Source organism: Chanodichthys erythropterus, chromosome 10, assembly GCF_024489055.1.
Source record: "Chanodichthys erythropterus isolate Z2021 chromosome 10, ASM2448905v1, whole genome shotgun sequence".
Classification (NCBI taxonomy): domain Eukaryota; kingdom Metazoa; phylum Chordata; class Actinopteri; order Cypriniformes; family Xenocyprididae; genus Chanodichthys; species Chanodichthys erythropterus.
Genome location: NC_090230.1, coordinates 3,720,549 through 3,741,478, shown reverse-complemented (window position 1 = coordinate 3,741,478; position 20,930 = coordinate 3,720,549). Strand labels below are relative to the sequence as shown.

Below are 20,930 nucleotides of genomic sequence, written 5' to 3'. Positions count from 1 at the left end.
ATGGCAAAATACATGACTAGAAAAAATATTCTGCAGGTGTATTTGAAATGTTTTAACTAATCATCTTGTAATGAATGTCATTCAGTTCTACTTCCGGAGTATGAATTATCATATGCAGTAAAAGACAACAATACTCAAGTACTGTAAAAGGTTTTGCCACAAACTCAACTGACTTCTCTTCTGTAAGATTTCAGTCTCTTCAGACCTTACTGTACATGATTTATGAGCTTCTACAACTTTTGTCATCCTAACTGAACTCCTTTCCACAAACTGATCATAGAAATACAGTATAAATAAAAATGGTAACACTTTACAATAAGGTCTCAATTATTAACATTAATTAACCAACATCAATACCATCAATATATGTGCTACAGTATTTATTCATATTTGTTAGTTTATAAAAATAGTCATTCATTGTTAGTTCATGATAGTTCACAGTGCATTAACTAATGTTAACAAATGAAACCTTACTGTTTGTGCTAAATAAGATTAAGAGAAAACTGTTATTCATTTTTATGGTAACACTTTACAATAAGTGCAACCATAATCGTACTCTCTCAATATTAAAAGTGCAAATAAGACCAAATTTTTCTTTGATACAGAGCCAATAGATGGTTACAACTACATTGCCCAGCCTAAAATAGCTTTCTTATTGAGGGATATATGTATTCATCAGGGAGCCGCTTTCAAAATGCAGGGTATTGAAATCACGTTTTAATATGCGCTCGCGTTTACTTTTACTTTCATTTTCACGATCACGTGTAACTCTGTGAATATGGAGCGGCGGTGACCGTTATCCAACTGAATTAAATGTTTTTTTTTTATTAAAATACAAAGCAAAAGGACAGTGGAGGCGTAATGTAAACGTAGTGGTGGCATATTCTTTCCTAATCATCCTAACGCTTTGTCATGGCAATATCACAAGACTCGTTTTCACCTCGATGAGAAATCTTTTTCTCGCGAGATCTCGTGACACAAGATCTCGTCACACCCCTAGTGTAAACACAAAAAATAGCTAGCTGAATGGGATCAGTGTACAACAAAATTTACAAAATCAATTCTGTTGTTGGTGTACAACGTGTCTATTTTGAAAATCACTATGATCATATTACCTACACACGTGATGCTGTATATATGTTGAAGAGGGTGCTTCAGATTATCTCTTTTTAGATTAATTTTTTTCACACAGTGTCAGCGTGCAAATATTGAGTTCTTTTTCAAATCTTGCGCTTGAGTGGACAAATTCACACAGAAATTGTCAACATGTCTGTCTTGGTGAGTATCCTAGCAGACAAAATAGGCTTTGTCTTAAGTGAACATCGAGAAAGACAAGGCATGTGTCAATATGTATCAATATTTTGGATCAGTGCATTGTCTTTAAGTGACAGCAGCCTTATATTCCTGCTGTCTGTGTTTGTGATGTTAATCAAACAACAAATAACAGGGAAATCGCTCACTGAAAAGCTTTTGTAACTTTAATAATGATTAATCTTTATTTAATTTATATAGTGAAGATTATATGCAATGATGTTTTACATTGCATTACTTTGTTCAGTTTCTGTACCTGAACTACTGTACCTGATACCTAAATATAAAAAAAACCCTTTATTTTATTTGTATCTTTGCTCTTTTGTATTGTATTTTCCCCTAACATGGCACATACTGAACCGTACTGAAACCGTGACCCTAAAACCGAACCGTGAGTAATTTGAGTAGTTATACCCCTACAAGAAACTTAGTTTTCCTAATTCACAATGAAACCATGATGCCAGTTATTTATCTGGAGAAAAAGTTTATTTATATAGTTCCAAAAGTTCCAACTTTTGCAATGGTTCCAAGAATCTTCAAAAATATCAGTATCTACAGATAATTCTTTCTTACATTTACAAAAGCACTTGATTCAAGATTAGTCTACAAAAATAACGAAGCCCTGCCATAATTCAGTAAGGTATTTATTTTTCCTTTTATACAGAAGGTAAGTGGAGGTGTGACTTTTAAATGACCGGCTTGTGCTTGTCTTTCTTATTTTGGCTTCACATTGTAGACCCTGTCAACCAAATTTGTAATGTGCGAAGATGACCCTATCTTGCCCCCAAGTAATGTTTATTTTCACAGCACTACCAATTAAGCTGCCCATTATTTTCTCACCCAGAAGCTGTGTTGTCTTTTGGTGGTTGTTAGACATTCATCTTATGTGCCATTATATCCCCCAGTCCAAGGCTTCAAGATGGAGTATTGTATTGACTGCATTGCAGAACATACTTATGTTTATATGGTCTTGAAGTTCTTTTTGACCATATCTCACTGTTTTCCCAATGAAACACTATGGCATGTCTCTATCTTGTCATCTGCGTCTGAAGTGTCAGATATCCTACACGTGGCTTACATGTTCGTCAGGTTTGCGGTCTTCATTCCCTGCCAGAAGCAACATGTCTAGTGTGTTATTTGCAGAAGACTGCAGATGTGTAGGTCGATGGCGGAGAGGACTTTGATAGCTTACAGGGCTGATGCCATTCTTCTTACTGTGTTTCATAAACCGTTTTGGGTTTTCAGTCACTGATGACCGAAAATAAATTCTGCTTCTCCTTTGCATTTTTGGAGTCCTCACACGCCTGTAGTTACAGGTGATGTAGCGCGTAAAAGCTTGCCTGAACGTCCTATTAAACAGTGTATAAACAAGAGGGTTGATGCCTGATGAAACATAGCCCACCCATTGAAAGATATCCAACAACTGTTCCACTAGATTACTATTGCACCCTTGACAGAGTACAGAAGTCACATTAGTAATGAAGAAAGGACACCACATCACAACAAACAACATGAATACAATCCCCAAGACCTTTGATGCCCTTTGTTCATTAGACAAGTTCTGCATGGATCTCTTCCCTATGGTGGACATCCTGCGGAGAGGAACCTCATCCCTTGTGACACGGTTCGGTGTTCGGTCCCTTTTTATTCCATTTGCAATGGGTACTTTCTTAGGTGAAGAGAGAGCCGGCAATTCCTGCTGGAAGACAGTGGTAATGTTGGGCCTTGTAGCTCTCGATCTCAAAAGATAGGCCTTCTTGCGCAGTACTTGGATTGTCAGCAAGTAGATGATCATCATAATTATAAGGGGAATAAAAAAAGCTGTCAAAGACCCATACACCTTGAAGTCCCCAAAGCCCTCTGGCGACAACAAACAGGTGTGGTTGTTGTTGAAGGTGATGTTGTTGGGATGATCGAAGACTTGTAGCCCTTTGATTGGAATAGGTATTGCAATACCTGATAAAGAGAGACCAATCATTAAACTGAGCAGAGAATAAGGTTTAAATAAAACATTGAAATGATAAAGCCTATTTTAATTTATTTAATTTAATTTAATTTTAATTTATTTAATAAATTGACTAATTCAGAAGTGTCCACTCTTGTTCCTGGAGGACAGCCGTCCTACAGTTTAACTTCAGCTATTATTAAACCCCTAAACCCACTAATCATGACCCTTGGGATTACTTGAAACTTCTAGGCAGGTGTGTTGAGCAGGTTGGGTTCACTTCATTCACCCCAAGAAAAGCATGTTTACATTGTCTAAAATATCCAGACCCGCTTCAAGTTTCTGTCTTGACTTGCACTCTACTTTCCTTTGGTTTGTCATGACTCTGATTCAACCCACTCAAGTCTCGGCCTGGACTCGGTCGGACCTGAATGAGCTGCTCTCAACTACAACACCGGTTAGATTTAAACTGTCCAGCAAAGTGGATTCCCATGAGCAGGATTGGACACCCCTGGACTAGGTTTTCAAAATGAGTTCTTGTGATGGAACAGAACACTTTCTTTTAAGCAAAAGTTGTAGCACAGTACAGTCAAAAACAGCCTGAGATGCTTGTCTTGATATGATGGACTATTGTGTAATAATGTATAAATTTTTGCCAATTATTACCATTAATAGCGATTGTCATCAACACATCTGGAACTTTTTACATGAAATATCCATAACCATGTGCTCCTGTTGTCCTGTTTTGTTATCCAGTTTTGTTGTCAGTAAGACTGCTTTGTGAAATGTGTGAATATGTGAAAATCGTTCTCAGGAGTACACAGGGATGTTGTGTTCATGGTCATAGTTAAAGTGACAAAACACATGGCCTGCCTTTCAGGGAGGTGAAACAGCCTCATGATTCCAGAACCATGTGTTGAAGTCCTTCAAACAACAGCCAAAGTAATCATCGGTACTGCTGTTAACGAGTAGAAATTTTTAGGTGTTTACTTTCAATTCACTCCCACAAGCAAATGTCAATGTATAACTGAGACCTGATCGTTAAAATGAAATCTGTTTTTGGAAGTTTGCTGGTCAACCAGTGACATGAGATAAAAGAAATGTATGTGTATGTAACTTTTCCAGAGATGAGTGTTGAGATCATTAATCGGTGTAGATATTAAGGACTGGGGTTTGCCACAGTTTGTATAAAGCTACAATTTTACTTTTTAAATTTAGGATGGAACTCTAGATTTGAGCTTGTTCCTATTTTTGAAACCGTATAAGCCTCTTCATCTTTTGAGAGAAAATTGTGGCAATTGTTTAAAAAAAAAAAAAACATTTTTAATTTGTTAATGCAGTTCTCTACATTTGTAAAGAGAATATTTCCTTTTGTTTCATGGTAGAAATATGTAATATTTGTAATTTCATAAATGATGACTTCTTACATGCTGTATATAAAAAATACTGAACGCAGTATAGGTTTCATGTAATATGTAGTCCATAGTGTCTTTTCAGCTTGCATTTTAGACATACCTATAGAAATTAGCCAGACAAGTGCGATTTTAGCCAACGCTTTAGCTCTGGACTTAAACTGGCTGTGCTGTATTGGTTTCTTGATCGCTATGTAGCGGTCGAGGGAGATGGCGCACAGGTGCATGATGGACGCAGTTGAGAACAAGACATCCAGAAACAGCCAGATAGGGCACAGGAAGTCTGCAAGGGGCCATCTGGAGTCTGAAATAAGAAGAAAATATTAAGCTCTGATCAATGGGTTGGTTGAATTAGAGATTCAGGACCAATTTTGAGACACTTTTTTTTATTTTGTGATGTGACACTGGCAAAAAAAAACTACTTAATTCATCTCTTCAACACCATTTCATTAACTTCAAATGGCTTACTAACCCTGACCTAAGCGATGTTGTGTTTCTGGAGACATCCTAACCTGCTCTCTCAAAGTTTTAACACAAGTATTAATAGCTTGTTTCTCCTCTTCAGCCTAATATATTTTACATCACAGACTCTACACAATCATTTGAGTAGTGTTTTTTTTATTATTATTATTATTATTATTTTATTTATTTTTTTAATTTTGATGATCATACAAAATGTTTTTGGCAATGCTTTCAGATGACTATTGTTGATGGATGACTTTGCAACTTTGGAGGACTCAAACTGGTTTTCATTTGTTTATAATGTCCTGTTTGGACATGGACATTAGAAAATATATTACTTTAAATTTGTCACAGCCTTTGCATCTCATCTCATATTTAGTGGATCTTAAATTGATACAAGCTTGAGTTCAACAAAAACAGTTCATAAGATTAAACACTTGGGGGCTTTTGGCCTATTCATAAAGCACTTCGCTATTGCTGTTTATTTTAGTGACACAAAAGAAAGGGTGGATCATTTTTTATCTTCATCCCATTGCACTTACAGCTGATATTGTCTAAAACGGGGATAGGCAACATTGGTTCTGGAGTGCTGCTGTCCTGCAGAGTTTAGCTCCAACCCTGAAAAAAAAAAAACTCATCTGCCTGTAGCCTTAGTAATCCTGAAGACACTGATTAGCTTGTTTGGGTATGTTTGATTAGGGTTGGAGCTAAACTCTGCAGGACAGCGGCACTCAAGGACCGATGTTGCCTGTCTCTGGTCTAAAGCCTTTAGATAAGATTTTGTTGTTTTCATGTTGGCAGTTTTTCATTTTGTCTTTATAAACTGTGTGGTACGTGTTTATATTATTGCTCCAATAGGGTTGGCTCAATACCAAAATTTTGGCTTCGGTACAATACCCCAATCTAATACCGTAGTATCGTTATTAACCCTTAAACGCATACCTTGGGACTTAAGTGACCCGGGACATCGCTCACTAGCCACCTCCTCCACATTCATTTTTTAAAGTTAGACGTCAACCTTCTTAGTATTCCTTAATCAATTCATTAGCAACAATATAACAATTAAAAAATTATAAAATAACAGAATGCCCGTTTTCCCATCTATTTTTTGTTTAAATATAGGGTCACTTACGACCCGAGGTTTGTAGCAGTGTAAAAAATTTTTTTAATTGAATAATTGAATCTTTGATGACTGAATAAGTACAATTCACCTTATTCCACAAGGTAGCAATGTCTGATAAACAATGATGAAGTGACGTTTAACTGATAGTTAATGCAGACAACAAAAACAATAGGAAGTATCATCAGCAAAACTCAGTGATTTACCGCAGACCAAGTACTGATCACAATCAGATATTATTGTCACTGTCACTTGATGGTGGATCTGGTGAAGAAGCTGTCTGCGATCAAAATATTGATTATCAAGATGTTGAAAATGATAGTTTTGAGAATATGTTTGAGATCATGAAAATGAGCCAGATGCTGAATGAACTGGGAAATGAGCTCTGACGAGGACAGTGTTGATGGTATACAACATCTAATCAAACTGAACCCTTAAAAGCACCAAAAGGTAACTAAATATTTTATTTTATTCTTCTGTAATTGTTACTCTAATACCAGTTTTATAACATAGTGACTCATCCGTTGAGATTCATCCGTGTTACATATAGATCCGGGTTGCTAAAGACCCGAATATGTAATGGTGATTGGCAAAACATTCATGGATTTAAGAGTGAAATCGATACCATAGTCTGAATTTCGGTGAGGGTAATAGTCACCCTGTGGGGAAAATCAAGTTTTTGATGTTGTTTATATGTCTATGTGGTGTTTTTAATATGAATTTGCACATGGTTTGTCTTAAAGTCAACACCATTGGAGAGTATTTTCTCTTTAAAACTGCAGTGATCTAAAGACAGTTTCAAAAATGTGGTTTGAAATCGCTGGTGTTTGACATGTCAAACTACCTAGTAACCAATCACATCAATGTGCCAGCGGGCTTTAGCGTATCATTAACTTTGACCAATCTGAGGCAGGGGAGTCTCAAGGGAAGGTTCTCCCGGTATATTTTTCTGTTGATACGAAAAATCGGGTAGATTTAGCAATATAGCTGGTGTTGTAAGCGTTTCTAAGGATACAGATTTTTTAGAAGACCGCTGACTCTGAGATGACAAATGGGAACATGGTTTAACAACACATTAGCTGTTTGATAAGTCAAGCAAAAGGCTTATCATATTAATTAATTTTTTATTAATTACAAAAAAAGATGATACCATTGTGCAGCGTTTACCTCAGTAAGAGTGGATCTCTGAGCTTGTGTGTGGAGGCGGAGCTGATTATCATATTCATAGATCTGCATATACTTAATGAGACAAGGGTGTAGAGTTGCATTCAAGCTATTTTAAGGCATGAAGAATTTTTTTTCTCAGGAAAAAACACGTTTAAATATGTAATTTTGGTGATTTAAAGATGATTTTTATGGGATAAAATTCTTGACTACAGGTGGACTTTAAATATACTCATAAATGTACTCATTCCTGCAGGTTTTGCGTTTATAATGCAGGATATAGCAAATATTTATTAGTAAATTAATCGACATAGATTATCAAAAAACTGTCAACTTTTTTTTTTTTTTTTTTTGTGAAGTTATATCACAAAAAGTGTGTGTGAATCAACAGTGTCTATGTCTCAAAATGAGCAAATGGTTTCTGGCTTCAAATGACAAACCCTCTGAACTATAAGCGAGCTGTGCACTGCGATACAACACTCTCGCTCGTGTTTCGGGTCATTAGATGGAAATGTCACTTGCCCACATCTTTTTAAGCCTTGTCAAATTAAAAATGCAAGTGATTTCATATAATTCAGTAGTACTTGCATGCTCAAAGAGCTTGCATGTTCCAAAATTGTGTTTCACTGCTTTTTGAGCTTAAAAGATACACACAAAATTGTCAAAATGTCTTTGTGGGTATTCACAATGGAGCAGTCGGTTATGTCTTCAGTAAATGTAAACAGTTGAAAAAGAAAATGCATGTGTAACAGTAGGCTATATCGGATCTGTGACAGCAGTCTAATATACCTACTACTGGCTGTCATTAAATAGCTTAATATCTAAATGTCTTTTGTAACTTAGTGAGGATTTATCTGTTTAATTTTTACAGTGGAGACTATCCAGTGTTATTTTACATTTGATTACTTTATTAAATTTCTGTAGTATTTCTGTACCTGAATACTACTGTTAAGGTGATGATACATGGGGCAACTTTTTGAGCAATTTTGCTGAGCGATACTGCTTGAGAATGGGCAGCAAATTTCTATCTGAAAACTTTAGATTGAAATTTGTTGCCCATTCTCAAAGGGAAAGTTCCCAAGCAACATTGCCTGGTAACATTGCTCAAAAAGTTGCCCTGTGTATCGTCACTTTTAGACCTACCTAAACTCAAGTGCAAATATTATGAAATCTAAACATCATTGGTTCTAGCGTGTCAAATACACACTGGAGCTTTCGTGTCATTTGAACGATATAATCTTATGTATTTGCATTGATCAGTGTTAGAAGTAAATAAGTCTAAAATTAGATCATCTGAAAGATGCGCTCACCTGTCTACCTCTTAATGCCTTGTGCAAGTCAGAATGGGCAAGTGACGGATGCTTGGCAAGGTTTGATGTGTTGCATTCCAAAACAACACATGATATATAGCAATGTTTGCAGACTGGTATGGTAAGGTCTGTTTGGTTTGCCTTTTTCATCAGTTTTATCAGCAAAGTAATTCCAAATTTCACTTCTATTGCCCTCTTTATTAATTAGTTTTGGCTGCGTTGAGTAACATTCATCCATTTTGTTTTTCTTTGTAGTCACTTTTGCCAGTTTTGTGTCAGTTAGTGTAGCACAACTGCTACCTAACGGTGAACTTCAGAACAACGATGTATCAAGTACCGAAATGAGCAAATTCGTGATATCGTACCATTTGAGAAAATTACATACCAATATTTACCCTGTAGCTGGATATCATGACTTTATGCTCCCATGACAAGGAGTGAAAAAGAGGGTAAAATTATACATTAGTAACATTCTTCAAAACGTTAATTATATAAAATATACTATATAAAACTGTCAATAAACCTGAAATATTTGGATAATTTGAGCAAAACTGCCTTTTGATGAAGCTCTTTTGATGTATATACATTTTCAAACATGATTTTTAGCTTGCATGGACCTAAACTACAGTGTTTCTCCAAACTTGTGGTATGAGCAGACCTCCATGGTTTGGAGAGCCCTTAACCAGATGTTGAAAACTGGTATTAGTGAGATCAGTCCTCTTTTCTAAACAGATCTACATAGAAGATTCTCAGAGGGCACATTTTTTTTCAGCTGGGCTTTTTGAAGCTTTCTCAATCCAGCATGTTTTTAACAGTCATTTTGGATCTGAATTGATTTAATCAGCATGAGTCAAATGTATAACATGCATTAGATGACACTATTCTGTATTTTGAACAGTGAACAGAGCAGTGTCACTACCTTGCCATGGCTGGTAAAATTTAAATATATTATTTTTATCCACTATGTGAAGCAGTTAGCATAGTTTGAATTAATTACATTTATATTTTTTCCCTCAATCACAGGAAACCTATTGGCTATTGTTACTCAATAGATTCAAATCTTAAAATAATTTTGTGCAGTGTTGTTTGGAACATTTTAGAACAACAAAGAAACATGCATGAAAGAGAAAATAAAGTGCGGGACATGTTTGATGTTGAGAGTTAAGTGCAGTAAGCCTCAAAAAAGAAGTTATGCGCTGCAGGGCAACATGCATAACCAGAAGCGTGCGCACAGAACGCCACCTTTCAGACAAATTTGGTTCTCATTCACAGATTACTGCACTTGAATGGTCAAAAAAACAACAAAAACAAACAGGATGCGCTTTCTGCGTCTTGGTCTCCGTGAACTACTTTGAAGTGCGTCACAAAAAAACAAACTGAATGCGCTTTCTGCATCTCGTTCTCCATTAACTACTTTGAACCACGTCACAAAAATGAGCCGAAATACATACTCATACGAGCATATACTTGCCTCACAGGCATGTTCTATGTCTATAGCAGTGTTAATTTTGAAAGCTAATTTATATTTAGCGTTAGTCATAGGCTTTTGACTAAAATGCCTTTTAGTTTTAGTCATCTGAATTGTTTTTTAGTCTAGTTTTAGTCGACTATATATAAGATTTTAGGTTTATGTTGTTGATTTGGAACTAAAATCTAGACACATGATGACAAATTACTTGTTAACAAAATTAACACTAAACTATAGAAAGCTTGAAATGTGTACTTTTAAATGAACCAATTCAAAAACAACAACAAAAAAATACTCTTATTCAGTTCGTATGAAACATTCATTTCTCTCTATAGGTGCATCCTCTACACTGTGGAGATGGCGAGGCAGCATCGTCAACTTCATAATTTCAGCCGACACCTACTCAGAAGTTTACTAGCTTACTGATACATTTATAAAATGTTCAGTAAGTCTGCTTGCTGTTTTTTCTGACAAATTCATAAATCATAACTTTTCTCAGTGCACTCCAGCAAGTGCTGTGTGCGGTTGAGTGCTTATTTATATTTTAAAGGCTCAGTATTATGGTTTTGTATTTCTATGTATTGTAGAACACCTGCATATATACCCCCCCCCCCCCCCATATATGGTTAAGTATTTAAATTAATACAAACATGCGGATTAGTTGACTATTAACTCAAATGAACGACCACTAGTCAAGTAGTGTATAAAATAATTGCAGAGTAGTTAATAGTGCATAAAATATTTACAATATTTAAAATTCCTAAATTTTATGTTGCAAACTTATCATTAATATTTACTACATCGTCCAGCTCTAGTTCCCAAGTTCCCATATAGACTGTCAGGTAGGCTTGCCTTCTCTTCCTGAAAGCAAAATAAAGAGACACTCTGCTCTACCACACTTTAGGTTTGCACTGCCAAGTCTCAACTTCCTCATGTAAATATTTCTCTCTTTCTCAGAGAAATACATTTGTGGTGTGCTCTGAAGGGTAGGCTCTTGTTTTTAGCCCTGCTGAGACTCTTTATCAAGCACTGTGTAGATTTTCACAGTGTTTAGTCATTGCTTTTTCATGGCTTTAACTTCAATTCCTGTCTTCACCTGGTCCACAGATGTGGACGTGGCCTTTGGTAGAACATTAGTTTTACTGTTTGAGCAAGCACATCTTACAGGACAACTCCACAGAACTGAAACCCTTGAATTACTCCAAATGGTAAAGGTTACTTTTATTTTTATGATTACATTTAATCACAAGTTATTATCTTGAGAATTAACGTCTAGAGTTACTGCCGAGTCTTATGTAGAGTTACTGCTTTCTTTGTCTGCTGTCTTGGTCAATAAGTTGTTGCACTCAAACAAAATGTATTATTGTACCCCTTCCTCCTAAGGTAATTCAGCTTAATTACCCGTCAGTGTTCATGACTTCTGGTAAGTTTCAGCTGTTTGGCGGAATCTTTTTTTTTTCATTTTTTTTTTTCACTTTCTGCATTCACACATGGTTCTTTGTGTGGAACACCTTTAGAACCTGTCCTTTTGCTCCTTTGCCTACCCTTATGGTCCTTGGGGGACTCCTCAATTTTGTCACATCGTCAAGGCTTAGTTTAACTCAACTACTGAAACCTCAAAGTTTCTGTCATCATTTTTTGACCTTTATGTCATTCCAAAACTTGGACCACTTTGACTTTCATTCTATGGACAAAAACGGTTAAACATTGTCTTTTGTGTTCCACAGAAGAAAGTCATTCAGGTTTGGTGAGTAAGTGATGATGAATTTTTGGGTGAACTATCCTGAATTGTGATCAAGCCAGCAAAGTTCACCTTAAGCTTAAATGTGTGAAGACCAGGTGCAGCAAATGAAGTAATAAATGTCATCAAATCTAATTAATGAGGAATAATGGACCAACTGGAGTGTTCTGGCATTGGAACTGAAAGTCAAGCTGGCATAAGAATGACAGTAGTAGCTTGGCAGATGTTGTATAGTTTGAAAGTTGTGAGACATGTTGTTATGACTGCTGTGTGTATTCGGTCTGTCAGTTATTTCTTAATTTTTTTCCATTTGCCATTAAGTTCTACAATCAAAGTTAAGATCACTTACGGAAAAGCACAGTCACCAAAGCGATGGGCATCACTAGCAATCCCACCAGTAGATCGGCCACAGCCAGAGACATCAGGAAGAAGTTAGTCGCGTTTTGGAGTTTTCTCTCCAGTGATACTGCCAGAATGACCAGGATGTTTCCACCAATGGTAGGAAAGATGACCAGAAGAATGAGCAGTGCGGCCCAACGGAGTTCTCCATGGTTTACGACGTTATTGTTATCCATTCTGCTTTGTAAAATTGAGCTTTTGTTTTTCCCGTGGGCTCGTCCAGCATTGTCACAGACTCCCTCTGATCAGAGGGTGATGGTGTGTTTAATTCAAATGATGCACTTCTGTTTGCTTGCAAAAATCCGATGTATTGAGCAAAAGAGATTCCAAAGTATTTCCCTCAAAATTATTATCTCCAGTTGGAACCAGAGTTTAGAGTAGTCACATGGTAGACGAGGTATTGCCCATCTTTGTTCTGTCTCTGTGGTTTTACACTCCTGGAAATATAAACATTTGAATGGTAATCCCGTCATTCAAAACACATTATCTTCAACTCTCTTGAACCGACATATGATAAATATGATTTTCTTGTCATATGATTAGCGGTGCGTGTTCCAGACCATGTTCATAATTAAACAAGGAAATGGCTATCAGTAATGATCTGTGAATGTTGACCATATGCAGTCATTTGTGTTCCTATCTAGCTCAATCAGTCGAGATAGATGACTTCATAAACAATGTTTATGTTTTTAGATTAATTAGGGTTTCATAATGGCATTAAAATTTGGAAATGGTTCCTTCTGGCATAACATTATGCAGTAAGTAAGTACAAACACATATGTAATATTATTTATCTTCTAGATTAAAATCAGTTTTTTGTTATATATTGAAAATTATAGAAATAAAATCTAAAAACAACTTTATTTAAAATTAACAGGGTTTTAGCTGTGTGAAAGTAGACTCTTGTATTTTCACCTGCAAACTCTGTTCACTGAAATTTTGCCTTTTTTTCATATAAGCTAAAGAAAATTCACCAATATACATTTTCAGTACTTAACTATATATTTCCTAAATTTAAAATATTTCTAAATAGATTACATTTTTTTCCCATTTTGGATGGGAATGATTGATTTCAAATGATTTCTGCTACTTACCTTGAACTCAACACTGTGGGATTCCTCTATTCATTAGCTTAATTCCGTATTATTCATGGTTGTATTTTTTCAAGTGAAACAAGTGCACAAAACGTCCCTCAGACTGTGACTTATTGCCTTTTATATGTACACCAAAAAAAGTAGAAACAAAACATTAGGATGTCCAAATTCTTTGTGGGAAAAGATCCAGATATCATCTCAATTTTCGGTTTCATGCTGAGGAATTTCCTTGTTCTTGAGGAGCTGGACGAATCCCCAGATCTTATCCGCATCACCTATCGTGATCACCGGTCTAAAACTTTCATACGTCCTCTAACCCTTCCTCTCTCATTCTGCTCTGTTTACTGACTCGCTCTGCTTCTCCCTCCCTCTCTCTCTCACTCGCGAGTTAAACCTGGAGAAATGGATGAATGTGTCAACACCGGGGTGGTTCCAGTGATCCTGGGGGGTCATTTTCTTCAGTCCAGCGGAGCAGCTATTTATATTTTTCATTCACTGTCTTGTACCGCAATGTGACCAGCTTACTTTTTTTTTCTTTTTTCCCCATTTAGTCAACTAGACTATTTTAAAAAGGGTTTTGTACATCCCAGCCGCCTACCTTTCATAATTTGTGTGGAGGAAATGAGGGAAAAAAAAAATATATTAGTTTTTCTTGTCTCTGAAAATATGGTGTTGCTTTGTTTTTTTTTTTTTTTTTTTTTTTTTTTTTGAGAAAATAAAAATTTAGAGCCCATTGAGTATCTCTTCAGACTTGAACCTTAAGGCACCAAGCTAATATTCTTCAGGTGTCTGTTGGGTGGGATTGTCCTTTAACAACCTGTGAATACTTAAGGGGGTTTGTTCAATGGCTGATCTGTCGTATTTTAAGATCGATTGAGGACTTGACTCCCCCTTTTGCATTAAATGACTTTTTTTGCAGGGTCAACCCATGAACAGTCTTTCTCCACCTCCCATTACCTTAGTGTATTCAGGCTGCATAGGTCTAGGCACATCTGTTTCCCACCTTGCCAGGGTGAATTTGGAGGTTGAAGTTGGTTATTGGGGGGGGGAGGAAAAAAATGTAAAATGTGTTTTAATTGGTAGTGTACACAACATATAAAGTTTGAACACACCTACTACTTTTGACTTAAAGTAGTCATAATTTTGAAATCGCATACATGAGAGTACGAGAATTATGTAGTGAGTTTTAAGTTCAACTCAATTTTAAGTTGAAATCAGTTAAATTAATTTGTTCATGGGAAAACATATGTTGCCATTACTTATTGATCTCATCCTTTTTTTTTTTTTGTATGTCTGCTTGACACTTGTTGGCTGCTTTGTTCATTATCAGCTCCAATTTCTTTTGAAATTTATACATCTACATTAATGCTCAAAATTTGTTTTGAAGATATCTGAATTGTCTAAGCCATTAGATCAAAAAGTTAAGATCATGAAAAATATTTGTTAAAAAAAAAAAAAAAAAAAAATAGTATTTTGTGTGTGTGGAAACTTAAAGCAAAAATGTCTTTAAATGCTTGTTTAAAGGCAAAAGAATAACAGCTCATAAAACTTAAATTCTATGCTTTGATGATAAACTAGTAAAGAAATACTGTTTTTTTTTTTTTTTTTTTTTTCTCTCGCTCGCTCGCTCTCTCTCTCTCTCTCTCTCTCTCTCTCTCTCTCTCTCTCTCTCTCTCTCTCTCTCTCTCTCTCTCTCTCTCTCTCTCTCTCTCTCTCTCTCTCTCTCTCTCTCTCTCTCTCCAGTGGAACAAGGGCTGTTTTACGGAACTCTTTTGTTTGTTCATTTTGCTGGTGCGTTGGATAGTGTCTGGCAAATAGAAACTCTTGAACCATGTAAGCCTCCAGCTCCTGGAGTGTGTCATGCTTCATCTTTTGTTTATAAAAGTTAACAAGAAAAAACTTAAATCAGACCAAACAAATTTAGAAGGGAGCTTTTAGCTAAAGATTTAAGAGTCTTTTAAGGCCGATTGTGTTTGCCAAGACAGACAAAGCAGTTCTTATGAAGGAAGAAGGTTACATTAAAAACATACATTTTAACATTTGATGTAAAATCCACAATTTTTATATAGAACTATTATATAGTCTATACAGCATTAAATGCAGTTACATCAGAAGTAAATGTAATTAAATTACAGAAAAAATTATAAAAATGAATGCCTTACTTTTTCAAGGGAAATTAAATTACAGTAATTACCCAATACTGCTTCGACATCACAGCAAAAACTGCTAGCCTAACTAATAAAGTTATGAGACTATTGATATAAACTTAAGCATAATAATTGCAAAAAAAAAAAAAAAAAAAAATATTAAAGTTAGAAAGCATGAAGCTTGCGGTATCTGTCAGTCAAGTCTGAAGCAAGACGCAACTCATAGCAACATGTTACGGCAACAACATCTCAGATAGTCTGATGGCAGATAAAAATAAATCACAAATAAGTGACTTTCAAGTGATGAGTTACAAACTTGTGCATCAAATATGCAAAATACGGAAACGTGTGTTTGTGTGTGACTCTAGAACAGACCTCATTGGTGCTGCACGTACATTTGAGCTTCTTTTGTATACCGCCACCTACTGTATGACACCTGTGTGACAGCAGGCTTAAAAAAGAATTGTTCTTGGGATACCCGATACCAATAGGTTAAGGAAATTCTTAATCGGCCCTGATACCCATACATATACACAAGTTTGTGTGGTGTAAGCAAATGTTTTTGTTTTTTTAAATGGCTTTTTTTTTTTTTTTATCAAATTGGTAAGTGGTTATGAATAAATACCATAACAAATTGAAGGCAAATATAGATTTCTGAGTGAAAACCTTTTTGTAAACAAATGAAGCTTCAGTCTGAATCTGAGACTGAAGCTTCTAAACCCAAATGACTAGTCAGGATTAGATGAACTAAATGTTCCTGAATAGGCATAAGACCCTGGCTAAGATTTGTATTTGTACAGAAGGTTCCCAACTTCATCAACATTGAAACTGTATTTCCCAGCCTGCCAAGTTTGGCAGAACCCTTGTTATCTGGCACAACACGTTAATTCCAGCCTGATGAAAGATTAAGTCAAATCCTTTTTTATTGCTAGTTGGCATTTATATGTGAGTGCTAAACTGTGGATTAGCTTCCCACGGAAAGGGTTTCGCTGTGGGAAGAGTTCGAACAGTTGTCTTCTGGACATACTGTCTGTTATTACAGATGAGATTATTCTAAAGTCTTTATTTGGTTACTGTGGACCTAAACTGAACTTCAACGTATTTTAAGTTAACCTGGTTTTTGAGCAGTATATCTGTTAGCAGATTGGTGTCAGCCATTTAAATGATCTTTATTGATCAGATTGGTATGATAATGATTTGATTTCATTGCCATGTTTCCATAAATAAAAAGCTTGGCAAGATAGGAGCTTAAGCGTTTAAACAAGTATATAGCAGTATAGATTGATAATATTGGCTATGATTTCAGTTATTGGTAGGGCTGGGTATCTTTCAAAAATTTTTGATACCGAGATGATACCGATACCTTGACTTCGATACCGATACCTAAACGATACCTTTTTCGATACCAATTTTATAAAATCTGTTTAAACAAGATTACATCAGCTCAAAAAAAATCTTTAGTTTTATATTTCAACTTTGACTTTTTTTCAGACTCAAAGACTCATCTCCTGAGCCACTGCGGGGAATAAAAAAAGCACAAATTAACAAAATTTACCCAACACAATAAATCAGTGCAAATAGTTTTAATAAAGTTTAGTTTTCAATATAAAAATTCAGTATGTGAGGCTCTTTTTAAATCACTCAGCAATTGTTCTTCTTCAAAAAATTAATTATTATTAACAAGATCAAAGCGGAAGTAAGAGTGACGCAAGTTTGTTGCGTCTTACCGTGAAATAAGAGTTGTGTCTTTATTAAAATCAACACATTAATGATTCATCTCTCATCCACCCGCAATTAATTTGAATGTTATTTTTTTATTACTTGGCCCGACCCGCAGATTATCCGCAGTATCAGGAGGACGCTGATACCCCTTTTTCAGCAGAATTGTTCGCAGAGACAGAGACTGTCACGAACCGGTCGCGAGTTTCCATAGACTTGAGGGACGAACGCTGATGTAAAGCTGCTGTGTGTTGTACCTGTCCATAACAGCGTTCCGCTGTTTCTGCAGGCAGTGCGACACTTTTGTTTTCCGTTAACAGTATCTGTAGTGAACCGGCTGCTCACATAAACAGTCCATCTCCGTCCATTCGGAGATAAACGGAAAACGAAACCGTTGATTCGCTCGCCCTCTCGCACATAGGGTCTCTCTCGCGCGTATAGTTTTATATATTTAGATATAAATAATAATGTAGCGCAACGTTACTTGCTCCTCAACGAGACAGCGAAAGCATTTCTCCGCCCCTCTACTCGGCTCCATTCTGAGGTACCGAATGACAAGACACTTTTCGATACTCGATAGTATCGAGGCAGTTCGATCGGTACCTAAAAAGTATCGAGTTTGGTACCCAGCCCTAGTTATTGGCCACAATAAAAACACATTAATGTGCATTTATTAGCAGAATTTATATCTCTGCCTCCCTAAGATGACAGATTTAAATTAGAAGTTTATTCTTATTTTTTTTAAATGTAAATTGCAAATTGTTTCAGTGTCAAGTAAATGAGTACAACGAATTCTCTTTATATGATACGTTTCTTCCCTTTCATTGACTGTGTTATGTGAGTGTTGGCATAACATTCACATTGGAGTCTCTGAGGATTTAATGAGGAAAGTGAGGCTGTTATTTGATTATTTTATTCCTAGATTTAGTCCTTCAGGCTATTTTAGAATACAATCACTGCAGACTCAAACAGAGGCTATACATAATCTCGCAGGAAAAGTTTCAAGGACAAAAAACCTAAATGTAAATGGAGGGGGGAAAAATATGGCATGCATTTTCTCAAAATGACACGTTGAAATTCAGTGTGTGATTTTAATCTGACTGCAGAATTTGAATATGCTTTCACATCATAAATATGTGAAAAATACCTAGACAGTGTTGACAATGTTTCCAAGTGTAGTTGATAAATGATTTTTTTTTTTTTTTTTTTTTATGATTTTTGACCTTGTAGTATAGCAAATTATTTTTTCAGAAGCGTAGCTTGACTAGTTTAACCAATTGAAAATTCCTTGTTACCTGGCTTGTAATCAAGTTTTGTACAAAAATGGAAAAGTCAATTTTGTCTGAAAGTGCTGCTGCTTTTACTAAAAATGTTTGTCACAATTGGCCCAACATTCCCATTCCCATAATTTTATGGGATTTTACGGCTTCATAGTAACCACACATGTATACGTAAAATATACTTGATTAATGGAAACCGAAATAACTGTCCTGCACTGTTTTATCAAGTTAGCATCGTTTGTGCTACGAAAGACAAAGTGACAGAGCCTGTGCACCAGTTTAGTTTCTTTGCATAAACTTTTAACACAGAACTAAAGCCTCACATTCCTTCACCCGATCCAAAGTATTACTGTCAGAGAAAATAAACTGTTTTAAAAAATTGATGGTCTTTCCTTTCCTATATATATGTTTTTGTCTACAGGACTCCAGAACAATGTCCCAGTGTGGTTTCCCTGCTGTCCGAGAGCTACAATCCCCACGTACGCTGCGGTGCTGCAATGGCTCTGGGCATTTGTTGCGCTGGCACTGGCAACAAGGTACTCCTATCAGTACTCTTACAGTCTGTTTCGTTGAATTAGTTTGTTAATGAGGCTGTGTAATATGTACTATGAATAATGTAATTAAAGTGTTAGATCACCCTAAAACTAAATTTCTGCCAATAAGTACTCACCCTCGTGTCGTCCTAAACCCATAAGACTTTCGTTCATCTTTGGAGCACAAATTAAGATATTTTCGATGAAATCCAAGGGTTTCTGAACCACACATAGGCAGCAACATCATTGCACCCTTTAAGGTCCAGAAAGGTAGTAAAGACATTGTTAAAATACTGAGCCGACATTCAGACGTAAACACTGAAAGTATTCTCGTCACCTAATAACATCAAGGTTGAATGACTGTAGTCACAGTGACTATTTTAAATGATGTCTTTACTAGCTTCCTGGACCTTTAAAGGTGAGTAATGAGGGGGAGTAATTAATGACAGAATTTTTTTTGGTTGAACTAACCCTTTAACACAACCTCACAAGATAATATCTGATGAATAGTCGTATAGGTGCATACAAAGCTGTTGTTGCATTTGTGACCATTTTATTCAGTCTGGAGCTCAGATGTGACTGTTAAAGGATAGATGGTTAAAAAAAAGTTCTCAAGTCTGTGAGACAGCTGAGCAAGTTCTGCTGTGACCCAAAAGAGATGTTTGAACTCTCTTACAACAATCCTGAGTGACATTATTGGCTCTTTTACACGCTCAGGTTGGTTCTGCGACTAATTGCATTACCAGTGGAAGAGTCACAGATGGCACATTTACCACTTGAGTGGAGATAAGATTCAAAAGGATATCTTGGACAATGTTCTTGCCATTTACCACTCAACTCCCTCATTGGGAAATGGAATATGAAGATTGGTCTTGACCATTTTACTTATAATAACTTTAATCCAAATCCCTCTCAGGTGCCCAAATACAGTCATGGGCGATTTTGTGGCGATGCTGGGAAATCAGACTGGCCTAGGAGCCAAGATCTTCCACACTTTCCAATCTGTCAGGCCTTTTAAATGGGTCACAAATTCAACTTTGGCTCTGTAATTTATACACCTGCATATTTTTACTGCAATATAATTTCTGCCGACACAAAATGTCCAGTGGATTTGTTTCAAATCCTTTTTCGGCTTCATCTGTCTTGGGCTACAAGTAATGACTGCTTTGTTTTGGATGAATCGTTCCAAACAACCTCTGATGCAATTGCACAAATATGTATAACGATGGTATACTGTATATTGTGTAATGTTACTTTAGATGTTAGTTGTCTGTAAGCCAAATTTGCTATTTTGGACTGTCTTCAGTGCAGTCGTAATTCAAAAAGTGCTTGCTGTAACATGGTTTGGCTTTTGGCCTGAAGATCAAATGTGACACTAAATACCCCTTTTAAACAAACCCAACTTAATCTTTCTAAGAGAAAGGGATGGAAAGTTCATGTGGGGCTTTTCTTTCTCTGTGGTCTATGTATCATTAGGTTACTGTATTATGATACCACAAATTCTCAAAGATGATTAGATACTTGGGAGTCTGATGAATTTGTGGTTTAGGTCTAACTATTCAGCATGATTTGTCAGGATATGCTGCTGTTTTTCCATAATCATTTTTAATATGCTTCCATTGATGATTTCCTTTAACAGGAAGCAATCAATCTCCTGGAGCCCATGACCAATGACCCGGTGAATTACGTCAGACAGGGTGCTCTGATCGCCTCTGCTCTGATCATGATCCAACAGTCGGAGGTCACCTGTCCAAAGGTAAGGGGAGTGTGGACTAGGTTGTTGGGGTTAATTATTTGGCTCATGTGATTAGTAAACGTAAAATAT

At 36.2% G+C, this 20,930-nt stretch overlaps 2 protein-coding genes across 4 annotated transcripts in view; one reads left to right on the top strand and one right to left on the bottom strand.

The window, feature by feature from the left end:
• The window catches only part of psmd1 (proteasome 26S subunit, non-ATPase 1), a 41,030-nt gene that overhangs the window by 13,189 nt on the left and 6,911 nt on the right, over nt 1–20,930 (top strand). The window contains exons 17-18 of the mRNA XM_067395825.1: nt 18,994–19,108; nt 20,745–20,861. Coding sequence (XP_067251926.1) covers nt 18,994–19,108; nt 20,745–20,861 — 232 coding nt within the window. The remainder of the gene's footprint in view (nt 1–18,993; nt 19,109–20,744; nt 20,862–20,930) is intronic.
• Nucleotides 1,568–13,986, bottom strand: htr2b (5-hydroxytryptamine (serotonin) receptor 2B, G protein-coupled). 3 transcript variants are annotated; one of them, XM_067395838.1, is made up of 4 exons: nt 13,427–13,986; nt 12,283–12,769; nt 4,772–4,972; nt 1,568–3,267 (listed from the first exon to the last, which is right to left on the bottom strand). In XM_067395838.1, the coding sequence occupies exons 2-4, from the start codon at nt 12,506–12,508 to the stop codon at nt 2,375–2,377; spliced, it is 1,320 nt and encodes a 439-aa protein (XP_067251939.1). In that variant the 5' UTR covers nt 12,509–12,769; nt 13,427–13,986; the 3' UTR covers nt 1,568–2,374. The 3 variants fall into 3 exon arrangements, with proteins under 3 accessions (XP_067251939.1, XP_067251936.1, XP_067251937.1); XM_067395835.1 differs by lacking the exon at nt 4,772–4,972; XM_067395836.1 differs by lacking the exons at nt 4,772–4,972; nt 13,427–13,986 and having other exon boundaries at nt 12,283–12,914.

Bases quoted from the DNA above. Each gene is read 5' to 3' on its own strand.
- htr2b (XM_067395838.1), bottom strand. From the start codon at position 12,508: ATGGATAACAATAACGTCGTAAACCATGGAGAACTCCGTTGGGCCGCA. The intron at 4,973-12,282 runs GTAAGTGATCTT...TTCTTATTTCAG, and splicing joins TTTGGTGACTGTGCTTTTCC to ACTCCAGATGGCCCCTTGCA. The intron at 3,268-4,771 runs GTATGTCTAAAA...TCTCTTTATCAG, and splicing joins TGTCTGGCTAATTTCTATAG to GTATTGCAATACCTATTCCA.